Genomic DNA, 16,394 nt, shown 5'->3' on the forward strand with positions numbered 1-16,394 from the left:
CCTAAAAAAAAGTTAAATATTTACTGATGTGTTTCCTGCCTCCCATTCACTGTGTTTCAGAAAATCTTCAGAAGAACTGGACATGGATAAAGTAACAGCAGCCATGGTACTCACCAGTTTATCCACCAGCCCCTTGGTCCGCAGCCCTCCTGTCCGACCCAACGGTAAGCCTTCAGAGCAGTGCCTGGGCAGGGGCTGCAGGGAGGGGTGCCAGGGCCGGGTACGTGGGGGCTTGTTTCCAGGACTTGTGGCTGTGGTGGAGGACAAAGGGTGAGCGGCTGTCTTCTGGCAGTGACCCGTGCATGCTGGGGATCATACTGAGCTTTGCTTCGACCTAGTCAAAGTCTTTGGTGCAGTATTGGCAGAAATGAGAAGAAGCCTTTTCCGTAACTGTAGAGCGGCTCCAGTTTATGAAATGGGAGATGCCCTATTTCATAAATGGGAGATGAGCGCTGCGGAAGGTCTCCTGACCTCACTGAAACTCTGATTTTCCAAACAGCTTATTTGCATTTGCACGTATGCAGTAAACGTGACAGCGGTTGTTCTTGTCCCCACCCCACGGAAATCAGATCAGATTTTACTCAACACTACGATGAGGCAAAGCACGTCCAGATCATAGCCCTTGGCTGAGAGGCCGTGTACTAGCGATCTGCACGGCGACAGGTCTGTTTCTGCTGATGCAGGATTAGACCCTCAATTCCTGTGCCCTTTGTAACTCTCTGATGGTCTGCCATCAAATCCATCATCCCTTAAAAGACTATTCCATTCACGATATAGCAGAAGACACACAAATAAAAATAAATCTAAAAAGTTAGTGGTAATAGTGAGATTGCTAATGAAATATAATTGATCTATGCAAGCTTGACTGGAGTTACAAGAAATTTTTAAAAGTATTTTAAGGAATAATTTAAATTAGGACACCCTTGTTAGGATGTCTCAGCATTGTTTGTATGACTAGCTTTTCTTACTCACTTGTAACTGTTAAATAGACACTAGATGCCCTCCTGCTGTAAATAATTGGAGGACTTTGAGGAATACTTACAGATGCGAATTAATAGGGAAGTAGTCTTTGCATTTCTTCATGGAAGCAGGGGCGATCCACTGAATGATGTTCTCAAAAGGAATTCGTACCAAATGTCCCAGCTTCAAAAACTTTTGAACAAATAGTGTGGTTTTTTCATTTGTTTCCAGAAAGTGTAAGTTTTATCCATTTAGCTGGAATTCTAGCCATGAACACCCATGGCTGCTGTTTGTGCGCTTTCCAGTGTTGAAAACCAGAAGTATTTATGGAGTACCACTGCTCTGAGGAGCCCTGGGAAACCTCGTGCAGTGACATCCCCAGTGACTGTCCTGCCTCAGGACTGGAGGTTGCCAGCCCCCAGGGAAGGCCAGTGGAAGGGTAAAAACATACCTGCTCTCCAGCTGCTCAGCTCACAGCCGAGACCACAGATAAAGATGGATCTGTGCTGATGTGCGAGGCAGGGATTTGGAGTGACTGAGGCATGCACATGTCCCACGTTGCATCCCTGGTCACGGGGAGCTGCTCTGGTGTGGGGCAAGGCAGTATCTACCACCTTAGACAGTTTGAGCAGATGACACTTGCCAGGAACAGCAGTGCACATTAGCTAGCAGCCCTCGATTGGAAAGATCTTCCAAACAAGCCCTTTTGAATTGCTAATAGGTAAATGGTAGCTGTTAACTGCCTTTGATACTTCTTCATGCAGTCTGAGTGCTCTTTGATATTTCTTCACATAGCTTGTCTGCTTCTTTCCTGAAATCTGGGAACACTAGCCTGAAAACGTAATTCACGTGGTTTCAGTAGTCACAGACAAGATTTTGAAGCTGTTGTTGGGCACCTTCTCCCTGAATATGTTAGTTTTGCCTGACTGAAGACTTGCTAAAGGCTTAAATAAAAGTATAAAGATCTGATAATTTAAAGCTCATTTCGTGTTGCAAGGCTAGGCTCTGATCTTAGTAATACGAGCTACAAATGTACTAATGATTAATTCTTTCTACATCCTTTTCCAACAAAGGGCAGTAAGTAGCAGTGTAATTAAAGGAACATTTGTTTAAACAAATGGAATTTTGCCTAGAAGTAAAAAAATAACATTAGCATTAATATTAAAGTCTGATCTGTGCTGGAATTACTGGGGATGATCACCCATGTAAACTGGATCAGAGTTTGGCCCTTGTTTCCCTGCAGCTGAGTAATATTTGGTCTGGTTCTCTTTCACGCAACTCCAGCAATGTGAAAAGAGCCCCAAAATAAGAGTAAGTTGCATTTATTTATACTTTAAACTTCTTTACATTGACAGATTTGTTAGTATTAATGAGAACCAGTGTTTGTTTTTTTCCTGTTGTCAACCTCATTCAGTCTTTTCCATACTACTTTAAAAATGTTCTTGATTTACATCTCTTTTCTCAGCAAGGTGAGGAGAAGCTGTAACCCTGAGAATACAAAGTACCACCATAAATGTGTCAGAAAATAGTAGTTGAAAGAGTGCCGTTTCCTTTGTTTTTCTGAAGAAATGGAAATTTTAAGCTATACTAAGGTCACAAGTTGATACCAGATGTACTTCTTGGCTTTGGCACAAGACTCAAGTACAAATACTTAAAAGAAATAAAAACCACCTCCATTATAGTCATATGAAGGCTGTAATCATGAACAAAACCACGACATTTTCATATGTTAACTTATTAGCTACCGGAAATGTACATGTCCTTTTCCAAAGAGGAATTTGGGGGGAGGGAGGGTTGATCCTATTTATTGCTCTGTGGCCCTGATCAGTAAGCGTGGGGGCTTGGCTGCTGCCTATGCAAGGGGGTATTTTTATGCATGTGCTTACATGATGGAGCACTGCATTCTGTTTTGTGAGCAGCTGATGTTAATGATTAAGGGTTTCATCCAAAACCAACTGAATTAGGAGAAAAAAAATAAAAATCCATTGGTTTTGGGTTAAGCTTTTGGTAGCAGGTGGTAGACATTATTTTCTTCCTGATGTCATTAGTTAAATTTATCTGTAAGAAATTGAGAAGGAATGAAGGAGTGACTTCTGCAGAACTTTTAAAGGCAGGCACTGGCTTGAAAAGACTTCTGTCTCACACTTAAATAACGTTTCACAAACAGATAAGATGTTATTTGCTTGCCAACTCCAAAGTCGGGTATTGCACAATACTCAGGCACCTACAGTGTCATTGGGAAAAGCTGCCAATGCCTGAGTTAGGAAGAAACTGCACCTGAACCGCGCCTGCACATGTGCCCGAGCCCTGTGAGAACCTGAAGCTTCAGGCAGAGCCGCCCGTGGTTGCACCACTGGACACCCTCGGGCCATACCTTTGCTGAGCTGATGACCTACATACCCCTCTGCTGCCAAAAGCCCTTTAGGGATTGGGAAGAGTGCATGCCAATGTCTAGCACCCTAGGACCTCAGCATGTGAAGCATGGCTCAAGCCATGCCTCAGACTGCGAAAGCAGTGCTGTTACTCCCACCGTGTTGTAGAGTAACGTGTTACTTTGAGTGTCTGCTTGAGCCACTTGAGTGACCTAATGTCAGGGGGGCTGCTGCAGTGAGGAGGGGCTTCCTCCAGCGGGTAGGTGTGGAGGCGATCCAGCATCTGTGCATCCCACTTCTGAAACCAGATGCCTAACGATACACCTGCATGAAGAAAAAGGGATACCCTTCGAAGGATACGTACCACCTCATTTAGAGATTCAAATTAGGCAGAGGCATGCGCACTGGGAGGTTATGAGAAGACAGAGTGTAATTATGGTTTTCTTTAGTATTTTAGTACTGGAATGACGATCATGTTTTTTGCAGATCTACTTAGTGTCCTGGGGCTCAGAGTGTATGTCCCCTTCCCAGAGGATCTCCTGTTGGCCGTGCGGTGGCTTGGAGCGTGCTCTGATGCCCCACCACAGTCGTGTGTTCCTGTTGAAAGCTGAGGATATATTTGAATGTTTTCCCTTAATGATGCATGCAATATCTGACTGCTTATTGTTCTATACTGTTTATGCTCCAGTACAGGTTATTTTTCCAAACCCAGCATATCTTTTTAGAAAAATACTTTGTTTTTTAAAAAAACCGGAAAAGTCAAGTGTGGAATATATTATTTGTGTGCAGTGGGATAGATGTGGTTGTCCTCTCTACATCCAACGCTTTCGCTTTCCTTTATTGAACGTACAGTTAATTACCAACGTGGCATCTAAGCCTTAGATAAAAGATCTCCTTAGCCCTAACACATGATATGTTGTGATGATGGCTGTTGTTGTTCTTGACAGAATCCCTAAATGGATCTTGGAAAGAAGGAGGATTTGTGCCTTCTAGTACCAGCAGCAGTGGATACTGGAGCTGGAATGCTCCCAGTGACCAGTCCAACCCATCCACCCCATCTCCACCTCTCTCAGCTGATAGCTTCAAAGCTTTTCGGACACCTTCCCAGCCAGATGATGGTATTGATGAAGCTGAAACAAGCAACCTTCTCTTTGATGAACCCATTCCTAGGAAGAGAAAGGTTAGCCTCATGTTAAATTCCGTACCCGTGGGCAGATAGGATGTTGGTAGACTTATTTTGCTGTGAGAAAGGAACAGGTCACCCAGACGTCTCTGTATATGTATCCCTCCTTGGCATCCAGTTAACGTAGGTACTTAGCCTAGTCACTATGTCTTGTTCAACCTAGTCACCTACTGCACACACATGCTGCCATCAGCACTACATATTTGCTGGCAGATGGTGAGGTTCTACAGAGCCTCCTGCTCAGAAAACACTAGAGTGATTTCCAGAAGGTGTTGCCTCTGGCCATTCAAGGGATTTCTGTCCTACTTTGGCAAATTCTTTGTATGCAGGATGCAACAGGCAGCCTTTACATGTCATCACAAAAACTGGATATGGCCTTAATACTTCTTGTTCCCTGAAAGTGCTGTTTGTCTGACAGCATGTCAGATACCTTAATACTGTGAAGCTTTCTCTGAGCAAACATATGGAGTGAAAAAAGGAGAGAGAGATCAAACCTGATGGCTTTTGATACAGTATTAGCAGTGGCCAAATTTATCCTTGGTAGGAGTGCAAAAGCAGGCTAAATAAAACACAGTGTAAAAAAAAAAAAAGTCCAAAACTAACCCCCAAAAACCACAGTTATGCTAGCAAGCAAGCTCCTCTCGAAGAAAAAGAAAACAAAGAGATGGCACTAGGCCAAGTTTCCTTCCCTCCCAACGCAACAGGACAGATTTTACATAGCAAGATGAAAAAGGGCTTTTTGTAACGAGAAAAAACAGAGAATTTATTCTCCTTAGTGACTTTGTTTCTGGCTCAGTCTGAGGCAGTTAATTGCTTCATCACCAGCAGGAAGAAGTTTTAATGATTGTTTAAACCTGTTCAGATTTATCCGTTTGCTCCAGAAGTTGCTTATTTGCTGACACACACTGTTCTGCCCTTGTTTGTGGGAGAGAAGTGTAAAATGTTTGTGCTTCTTGCTAAAAAGGAAAAAAATATTTTGGAGGACACCTTTGTTATAATAAATTAGAAGTTGGAGCTGACTGTTAAACTAAAGACAGAGATGATTTTTGGGGGTGTGGGACAGGAGGAGTAGGAATGCAGGAGTGTGCTGGTTTGCCTTTTACTTCTCAGTTAAAGTTCAGCTTATTAGCATCACTCTTATATGATAAGGGGTAATGGCTTTAAACTGAAAGAGGGCTGATTTAGCTTAGATGTTGGTGAGGCACTGGAACAGGCTACCCAGGGAGGTTGTGGATGCCCCATCCCTGGAAGTGTTGAAGGCCAGGCTGGATGGGGCTTTGAGCAGCCTGGTCTAGTGGAAGGTGTCGCTGCCCATGGCAGGGGGGTTGGAAGTAGGATGATCTTTAAGGTCCCTTCCAACCCAAACCATTCTATGATTGCTCAGCTGTGATGAGACAGATGGGTTTGCAGCTGCCATCTTTATTGTTTTCTAAGTTGTCTTCGAATATTTCTGTTTACGTATCCACCACAGATTTATTACACTATCTGTTCTGGTTTGTAGGGATTTTGCTCTGTATGGCAAATGTTTAATTTAGATAAATAATAACATTACCTGACAAACTTTGTTTTATAAATGAACTGCATTTCCTGCAGGTTTTTTTATTCTGGCCCCAGCATGGTACTTTATCTGAGTACAGCTTTGCACCTTTAGGAGCTGAAATAAAAATATTCAGGTTGTTTCTTCTTCAGGGCTGCAAAAATCAGAAGGAATAAACCTGGAAATAGAGTGATCGGTAACCTTACTTTTACTCATTAAAGTTTCTTCCATTTCATGTTTGGAAAATGTCATGTTAGCAACCACTTCCCGTGAAGAAATTTGTTTGCTTAAGAGTTTCCACTAATGTAGTTATTCCTCACCAAACCATTTATGTTCCATTATTTTCTTAAATAAAACATTAAGCCTGATCAGGCAATTTTTGGACTAGTCAGAAATGGAAGCATGGTTTATGTTCTGTATTTCTACTGAGTGAGATTTCATTTGGTTACATTAAAATGCAGGGGTTTTTGCAGACTCCTAGCACTGACAATAAAGCCAAAACCACAGTGGAGCTAGGAGATTGGTTTTACCATCAAACTAGAGATTGATGTTAAACCATTCTGTGTTCATAAAGATGCATATGGTGTTCATGATGTCATATCGGAATTCCTAATATGTAAATGATAAGCATGGTCTTCATCTTGTCACCGTGGTTGGTTGTGGGTTTTGGAGCTGATGATAGTATTTAGTATTATATTATAAAAGTAAGAAATGTATCTATCAGAATTGATAGATAGATTATATTTAATTTTAGGAAAAAAGAGTTCTGTATCTATTTGAATGGTAGTTGTATTATCAAATCAAAAAATTATAGAGGGAATTTATGTGCAATTTATTCCAAAGTAGAAGGTTTTCATACAAACAGTATGATTAGGTACCTCAAATCTTAAAGCCCTTAGTGCCCATACATTCAAACAGGAGATGTTAGACTGCCAAGTAACTATGAGAACATGCTACTACAATCAACTTGTATTTTAAAAAGCCCATTAGCTGAGATTTTTTTTAAATTATATTCTAATCATCATCTTTCTAGCAAATGCTGAAACTTACCATCTACGGGCATGCAGTTCCAAAGGGTCCAAATTGAAGAAAGCACCAAGTCAACTTTTGTTCAAGACACAGTGAAGCGTGTACTTGACTCTAATGATGTGCTTGTTCCCTTTTTTTTTCATTTGAGCTTTATATGAATATATTCATTTAATCTTACATGTAACTAAAATTATAGGATAATAACACAGTATTTTGAAGCTCTTCCTCATGTTTTCTTTAATAATGTGTTCAGTAATAATAGAGAAAATGATTTTTGAGAAGTACAAATTATTTAGATACTATTTTTTTTTAATTTAAAATTTATAAAGTAGGTTTCATTTTGGGGTAAAATTAGCTTTTTAAAAAATCTATACAGTTCTGCAACATCTGTGTTGTTTGTTACCACATACTGTGCTTTAAATTAAGACTAGTTTTCTCCAGAGTCTTCAAAATAGTGAAGATTGGGCTGGTTGTAGCCTTGTTGGCTGTGCTCTAAATCAATGATAACTCAGTTTAGGCCAATGAAGTTACATTAAAGAATATAACAAGAATATTAAAATGAGATTATACATACATCCGTTTAAAAATGTTGAAGATGGCCAGATGGCTTCTCATTCTCTTGTCCAAGTAAGGGTCAGAGCAGCTTCTGAATGAAATAAAAGCAGGTTTTGCCAGCTCATGGGTGAATATTGTCATAGCAAAAGCTACAGTTTTCTGGCACAATATTATTTATGTGTTGCAAAATTCAAGAGCGGAAGTATTCATAAGAGCTTACATTAGGAAGATCTTAATTTAAGAAGATGCCTTGCATTAAGTGAGAAGTCCTCATCAGTTGTTCTTTGAAAGGCTCCAAAGAAGTGTAGGAAGTTTTTATATCGTCTGTCTCCTTTAGTGGGGAGACAGAAACTGGAACTTGCAAATGAAAAAGCCATGCCAGAGAGCAGAGGGAGGTAAAGTTTTGTCACAAACTGCTCCTGCAGCTTTTCCCTGGGATTCTGTTGGGTTCAGTAGGATGATGCTGTTGACAGAGACTATTACATCATTACAAATTTGGAGTTGGAGGCTCTGAACCTTCACAGTATTTTGTAACTGTGTATCTGTTTTGGGTGGTGTAGTTTTCTTTCTGTCTTCCCTACAACTAATGTTGCTTTACTCATAATTTTCAGAACTCCATGAAGGTGATGTTCAAATGCCTGTGGAAAAACTGCGGGAAGGTACTGAGCACAGCTGCAGGGATTCAGAAACACATACGGACCATTCACCTTGGGTGAGAGAGCAGTCTCTTCGGAAGTCTAAACGATTTGGTATAGAAGGGGAGCAGTCACACTTGGCTGGGGAGATGAACTGGATTGTCCTTGGCTTTTCTGTCTCAGATCCCTAAATTTCTGAGGAAACTGCGGAGTAGTGTGTCAAGGTGAACGAGAACTTATTCCAACAGCGAGGCACTTTCCTTCCTGAACTTTCGTGAACTTTGCTAGAAGGTCAAATACAGCTCTAGGTCACACTGCACTTCCCTAACGGCTGCACAGCCCAGTGGCATTTACGTCGTATGTGCTATCTGCCCATCGTGTTCAGGCTGACGCTGTGCGAAAGACAGCAGGTTTCAGGGTCTTGCATGAATACTTTCCAGCCTTGTTTCACATCAGATCAGGTGCTTCTGCTAGTTCTGAGTCAAATTAACACAAAAAAAACCCCAACCCACCTCAGAAACCTAAGACAAAGAAACTGAGCTGCAATTCCATGTGTATGTTACTTGGACTAGAAGCAAAAGCGAATGAATCTTGTACGACACAGGCTTGTTTCAGAGCTTTAGTTTGCAACTGAAATCTCCTGTTCAATTCACTGACTGACCTAGCTGTCTCATATATAGTTACAGGGGGGACTCATGGTCTTCACCTGTTAGGTATGTGGAAATACATCTCTGTTCTGTAAGTCTGTGTTACCCAGTGCTTAAAAATTAAAGTGACCGCAAAGAAGTAGTCTGGTGTGGAGCTCAGGAGAGTCTTGCAAAGGTCATAGTAATTGCTGTTGGGCTTAGGCTCTGAAGAGTAAGGCTATCAGAAAGAGAGAAAATCTCTCTCAAAATGCAGTTACGAGTGTTGCTTTGTCCTGTATATTATGGGGACGTCCTTTTCGTGGCATGGGAGAGGGAGAAGTAAACGGCAGAACTTCCCTGGAATTTGGAGTTTGTAACTTTGCCGGAGAGAGGAGTTTTGGTGAGTGACTGGCTGCGGTCTGATGGATGGTACTTCTGCTAGAGCCTTTCGAACCTGCTGAACCCATGCTCTCTCAACGAGTTCTATTGAGTAAGGCGGTGAGAGGACCACAGGTAGAGGTATATGGGCAAGCAGACTGAAGAACTGGTGTGGGGCTGGTTTTGGGGTGCATGCCTGGAAAAGGAGAGGCCCAGCATTCAGCCCTGATGTGGACATGCAGGCAGGAGGACACTTAGGGCTCTCAGATTTCCCATATGGAAAATTCAGCAGAAAATATGCATGTATGAGCTGTGAGTTGCCTCTGTATAGCATGTGGATTATGAATGTGCTAAAATAGTGGTTTGTTTTGGACTTCAGGATAACGTGTAGCCTACTGGGAACTACTGCTTTGACTGGGCTGCTTCACTCCTAGCACTTGTGCTCAAACACACAGCAGATAGTGCCAGGGATGCAGAGGCAATTAAACCTTTTACATCTCCTCCTCCAGTAAGTCTGCTTCTGGAGAGTAGGACCAGAAAGTCCTGCACTGGCAAGCCAGCCCATATATGTCCTTTCTCTACCTGTTTCTGAGTGAGTTGCATGGTGAGACTGTTTTCTAGCAGCTTCTTCTGTTATGCCAAGGAAAGTTACGGTGAACCACGACCATAACTATATTTGGTTTAATTAAGTAACCTGTGATAAGATTACATATAGTTGGCCGTAACATTAGTGAAGTGTATCTTGCCCGTGTTTGTTATCTTTACCCGTCCTTCTGTGCCTGCTCTGTCGTTTCTGAAGTCAAAGTGCGTTGAGAGTCTTGTTAACTTCAATAGTTAGGAATGAGAAGCTGATACTTAAGCTGAAGCATAGAAGTTAAACATCTACTGCAAGGTCAAAGAATTAGTCAAGAATAACACAGAGAGAAAAAATGTCTAATTCCTACTTCTTGTCCCTTCAGACTAGATGATTTTCTTTTCCTCTCCCCCTTCCCTGCAGCCAGAATGCTGATAAAGTAGGTAGGTTGAAGCTGGGAATATTAATTTATTGACAGTATGAATATATTTGCTCATGCATCTAGAACTTAAAATTTACCTTGGGGTTCTTGCTTTCATTTAATCAGTCCTTCATTCTTTGTCTTGATACAGACGTGTAGGAGAGTCTGACTACAGTGATGGAGAGGAGGATTTTTACTATACAGAAATCAGGCTCAACACGGACTCAGTAGCTGATGGCTTAAGCAGTCTTTCCCCAGTCTCTCCATCTTTAGCATCTCCTCCTTCCTTTCCCATCCAAGATGCAATCCGTCCTGAAACTTCCTGTGCCAAAACCGAGACTAAATTGATGACACCTCTGAGCCGCTCAGCTCCTACCAACCTCTACCTCGTACACACGGACCATGCTTACCAGGTAACGCTAGTGAGAGTGAACTCCATTGCTTACACTAATGTCATTAACGTATAAAGAAATGTCGGATCACAATGTTTGGGTTTTAAAAAGCCAAGTCTAGTTTTAATGGGTTGAAAAGTTTTCAGGGCAGCCCAAAGGGTTCGTCTCATTTAAATTTAGATATCCACTTCTGAGAGAGTTTTTTGTTTGTTTGTTTGTGCTCCCCATAGATTTTGGGGTGCTATTTATCCAGCCACACACAGTTGCATACTTCAGGTTGAGAAGATTTGCTCTGTGTATCCCACTGCCTGCATCAGTTAATTCTCCACTGACCGTAAGGAGGGCTGAAGGTGGCATGCTCTGATGTGGTCTCCTGCATTGTAAAAATTCTCAGTCAGCCGAATCCCTCCCAGAGTCTTCATTTCAGCTCTGCTTGTACTGGATGTGTCTGTAGGCAAGTACCCAAGGGATGCCAGGAACAATTTATTTCCTTTATTTGTACAGTGTGAGATGTCAGTTTGCATATGTGAAGTAGAGCAGGAAGAACGAAAAGGCATATATGGTATCCTCCTACTCTTAGAGGTAATGCTTTGCAAATGGCAAAAATCCAATCAGATCCAAAAGCTGCTGTTCCAAAACCTTCCAACTAAGTTCAGACAGAAAGCATTAGTTTTAAAAGTGCACTAAAATTTGACATGTTTTGGTCTGGATACCACATGAGAAAAGAAGAATAGAGGCTTTGAAGTAGTGTGGTCCATGACCTGCGTATGCACCGGAGAACTGAAGTCTGTTAAATTTATCAGATGCAATAACTTTCGTATACAGCATTGTGCAGATGAAACCTTTTTGTTGTGTGTCTGGAGCAGACCCACTGAAAGGGCACAGGGAACCACACAGAATTCACAGGCTTGTTTTAGACTCTCGTGCACGGCGGAAGGCATGGGTGGAAGCTCGGCATCTCAGGTGGGAGCTGCATCAGGTAGCACACCAACCTGGGGACTGATCAAGCGAGCTACAAGAAAGACTTCCTTCTCAGTCTAGCTTAAGCCCTTCCTCTCACAGAGTGAGGCACCAAGTCTAGGCTGCTGAGAAGAGTCTCACTTCATTTGGGATTTGCAGTCATGACAGTCTTCCCTGCAATTTGGAGACTCACTCGATCCTTTTTTATAAGCAGCCTTTGAGTAAAGCACTTGCCTAAGGAAATGCTAGTTCAAATGTTTAAGCCGCTTGAATTGCATTTGAACTGATGTATTCCACGACACGAGACTACAAGTGTCTGAGCCCTGTCTCCTTTTCAAGTTGCTCTGGTTTCAATACTTCATTGCATCAGCGAGGAGTGACACAGTCCACGCTGTTCAAGGCTTTCTAGTTGGAAGCAGGAGGCGAGGTTCCTGCTCAAGCATTCAGGTTGTCCTTGCAGAGGAGGCAGCTTCTGCAGAGCAGGTCAGTGGCATCCTGTGCTAGGGTCCCTCTAGCCCAGCAAGAAGAGCACTCTCCAGAAGGCAAGGTGGAGATTCAACTCTCACCAGCAAGAGGAAGAATTGAGCCCAGCTTTCACTCAATAGCGTTCTTGTGACTAATGTGTTGTGTAAAAGGGAACAGAAGAGAAGGTGACAACAGCATCTTTAATACTACCATATTTCCTGCAGTGTGCTTGCTGAAGTGAGCCATGAACAGAATTTCGAAACTTTTTTTACTTCTGGTATTATCTGTATCAAAACTGAAACAAAGTATTGGATGGGAATGTAGTGATGAAGACAATCTCTCATATGAATGAGAGCATGAAAGTGGAAATTATGTCATTGGGAGTGAAGAGGCAAAATTCACAACTCAAGGAACTTGGATAAGGGAGGCTGAATAATGTTCATCTCAGGATTCCTGCTAAAAAAAGGAAAAAAATACGGAACCCAAAGCTGGGTTGCAAGAATCCTAAACAGATCTATGAATTGCCATTTCCCATATGACTGGAAAATGGCAAATATAATACCTGTAGTAAGAAAGGTTAAAAGGGGAAGTGAGCAGGCAAGTCCTGACTCTCTTCTCTGACCCAGTCCTATGGATGAGGAAAGATTTAGAAGAATAATTGAAGAAATTGTGGAAAGTACAGCAAATGAGGTGAACTGCAACGGAGGAACCCCAAAGAAAGATTATGGTAGAACAGTCTAACATCTTCCTTGGACAAGGTAGCTATGTAAACAACAAAGAAGCAGTACAGAAGAACAAATCCCTCTGCATTTGAGGAGAGCATTTGATCTTAAAACATGCAGGCAGTATTTGTTAGGCTAGAGATTAAATTCAGTGTAGGAGAGTGAGCTGGGGAGTCAGGGAGAACGGCAGTGAGTTATTTTGAAAGGGCTACTGAATGTTATTAGCGGAGTTGAATGAAAAGCTGTTTTGGGGCATGATCTCATTTTCATTAAATCATTTTGGTACTACACAAATACTATAATAAACTTTGCTGATAACGAACTCGGGAGACGTCAGCAGTACAGGGATTTATATATTATGCTTACATGACTGGGTGATCTTAAGAATAATAGGTTTTGGATGCAATTTAATGGCAGAACATGCAAAGTCCTGCACCTTAGGAACTAATGAGATTTTTCTGCTATAAACTGGGGTAGTTAGAAAATTATGTGAGGAGGAAACCTGTGTTCATTAATCAAGCACAGAATGACCGTGAGCCAACAACAATAGAGCTGTGAAGGGAAAAAAAAAGTTTTCAGCTTTCTTGGGTAAGAAATATCTAGGAGAGACAGGGATTTTTAATACCATTGTACAAGACCCCCAGATAACTTCAGCTGAGATCCTGAGTAGAGTTCTAGTCAGCCAAGTTCAAGGGTGATGGGCTCCAGTTAGAAGAGGTAGAAAGAAGGTGATCAGAGTGAAGACGGAGGGCAGGGAGGACACAGAGGGCCTCTGCAGCCCAGGGACTGACAGCTCGGGCAAAGCAGAGGTGAGGAGACAGTGGGATTGCTGCCTGGGAAGAAAGTGAGAGGACAAACATGAGAGGGGAAGAGGACAAGCATGTGCTATTTCAGATACAAGGGCAATGTTGGCACAAATAAATAATTATAAGTTAACCATGAATATATTTTGATTGGAAATTAGATGAAGGTCTCTAACCAAAGTGAGATCAGGGTATAGAAACTCTTCAGTTCGTTGTAGCATTATGGTTGCTTACCTTATGGAAGAGATCGTCTAAAATGTTAGCCTGAAAAAGGTGACTGTGCTTCATGAGCAAAGGTGCACGTCTGGGAAACAAATGAACAAGGTGATTAACTGTCTAAATCTGATCGTGTCTGAGGTAGATATTTAGGCACTGAGAAAAAAGAATTGAGCACCATGGTATTTTAGGCAACTGCAAATTACAGCAATTTTAAACTTCTCATACTTCATGTTTCATTATGAAACTAGTGCCTGTACCTGTTAAATTTAGCTACAGAGGAACTACAGGCGGGCTTTTCCAGCATCTAGGATTTCCCTTGCGAGTCTTACTCGAATACCTGAGGAAGTTGCCGTGCTGACCCTGGCTTTGAGCTGATATCCCGATGGGATGCTGAGCAGTGGCAGTGCCGCCTCGCTGCCCACCCAGCTGCCTCCAGTTCTTTCTGGCAGGAGTGCTGTGGTCATTCACTCCTTCCCGTTTGAACAGGGTTGTGATGAAGTACTACTGGTACCATCTGGAGTTGCCAAATTTTTCTTGATGCCTTTCAGCGGGGGTTTAATATTTTATGGAGCTCAGTGGACATTTGCTCCGCACGTCTGTGTGGATTCTCTTGGAGCTGTCAGCAGGCTCAGCAGCCTGCAGAGCATCGCTGCCGTAGACGGAGGCATCTGGTGGTCTCGGTTTCTTTTCCTTGAAGAGACTCCAGGGGATTGCTTCAGCACTTGTTTATTCTGAAGATTATCTTTAATGGGGACTGTCAGGTTGTAGTTTGTCATCACTCCTCTCTGCCTGGCGGCTCAGGGAAGCACTCTCTTCCCTGAAGTGGTGAGACAACTTCAGCAGCCTCAAACACAAACACTACTTAAATAAGTGTATTGCGTTATTGTCAGGCGCAGGCAACTGAAAGGCAGAAGTAAAAACTCATTTTTAATAGCAAGTTCTTTATAAGTTTAAACGAAGGAGCCTTTTTTTGTGGTGAAAGCTTGAAATTCAAGAGTCAAAGGAAGCCTGTGTTCAAGGTGGCTGCTGGCACTCCTGCTAGGCAGGGTAGCTGCAAAGGTATGAATTTCCTGACTCTGTAAATTAAATGGGATTCAGAAAGGGGCAGGGAAGAATTCCTGAGGGCTCATAGCCCAGTGAGAAAACCAGAGGGAAGGCACAAGATGAAAGATGCGCCAGGGTCTGAGCTCAGATTATTGGGTATTGCACCCCAGGGCAGCACTAGATGTTACAGCCCAGATGGGAAGAACATAAGAGTTCAAGGGACCCAGGAGTCCTTCAAATATTTGCTTTAGCTTAGTCTTTTAAGAGCTGTTTTTTGAATCCCAAGGATGATTTTCAGCTCCTTGTGTTTAATAGGAAAGACTGTTTTAATTGGGATGATTCTTAAGGACATTTATCTGATAAACGAGAAATGGCCAGCCTTTGCTGTTGATCGTTAACCCTATTGTCCAAGAAGCCTCACTATCCAGTCTTCAGTTGTTTAAACCAGCTGCTGTCAGTTTAAATACTGCCTTGTTTATCACTGTGGAACATGTGATCATTTGTAATATCTTTTGCTGCTAGCTGGCATTATTTTAAAAGTTATTTGTATATGATGTTTGATTTTGTGTGGTTTTTCATCAGATCTAGCTTTTAAGGGTTTTGCGTGGATTCTTGTGAGAGCTATCGTCTTTCTCTAAACAAGGTTTTAAGAACAGTGATATATAAATATGTCCCTTCCTTACTGGCTTATCCATGATTATCCCTCTCATAAGGGTAAAATGCTTGTCACCATGCAGTTTTTTCCACCTCGGAAAGTGTCTCGTAGATTTACAGTTTCAAGGAGTGAAAGATCCCTTGAAATGCTTTGGAAGAGGAATGGTTCTTCTTACTGGAATAATATTTTCTCTTCACACAGGCCACTCCTCCGGTGAACATTCCAGGGTCAGCAAAATTCACTCCCAATGGCAGTAGCTTTAGCATCTCTTGGCAGTCGCCTCCAGTTACCTTCACCGGCATTCCAGTAAGTGAATGACAAAAAAAGAAAGAAAGAACAAATAATAAGTTTTCAGAACTTTTTGTTTTGTTTCACAGTGTCTCACGATAGAAGTAAATTTGACATAACAGGTACCGAAAAGAAACAAATTAAATATATGCCTCAGTTTGCCAGCATGGCTGATTTTAACACTTTTGCCAGTCTCTTTAATTCAGTACAGTTACTTTTTTTTGCATCAGTGTCTACAAGCAGAGAATTGGATCTATAGTGTATATTTTTTAAATTATATATTTACAAAAGAACATTCTGGTAGGTGCAGAGCCTGGCACTATATGCTCCTTTTTCTGCCACTAAGAGATTTCTTACAAAACTAGATGGAAAATCAGCGAGATAATGGTTATGCTAACAGGCTAATTGGATTCAAGCAGTAGGGCTGTTACCTAAATGAACTCTGAAGATGAAGCTTATTTGAAAGGCAACTGAAAGAAACAATAATATGAAATGCAAAGTCTGATTCTAGGAGGCTACATATATGTCATCCCTATTGATAGCAGAAAATGGTTGTTTTATACAGAAAATATGTTC

General features: G+C 41.8%; 1 protein-coding gene across 1 annotated transcript in view; it reads left to right on the top strand.

Moving 5' to 3' along the window:
* Nucleotides 1-16,394, top strand: part of ZNF704 (zinc finger protein 704) — a 93,005-nt gene that overhangs the window by 68,998 nt on the left and 7,613 nt on the right. Inside the window, exons 3-7 of the mRNA XM_050892676.1 lie at nucleotides 61-164; nucleotides 4,280-4,512; nucleotides 8,248-8,348; nucleotides 10,422-10,683; nucleotides 15,732-15,836. Of these exons, the coding sequence (XP_050748633.1) occupies nucleotides 61-164; nucleotides 4,280-4,512; nucleotides 8,248-8,348; nucleotides 10,422-10,683; nucleotides 15,732-15,836 (805 nt within the window). The remainder of the gene's footprint in view (nucleotides 1-60; nucleotides 165-4,279; nucleotides 4,513-8,247; nucleotides 8,349-10,421; nucleotides 10,684-15,731; nucleotides 15,837-16,394) is intronic.

This window comes from Gymnogyps californianus, chromosome 2 (assembly GCF_018139145.2).
Source record: "Gymnogyps californianus isolate 813 chromosome 2, ASM1813914v2, whole genome shotgun sequence".
Taxonomy (NCBI): domain Eukaryota; kingdom Metazoa; phylum Chordata; class Aves; order Accipitriformes; family Cathartidae; genus Gymnogyps; species Gymnogyps californianus.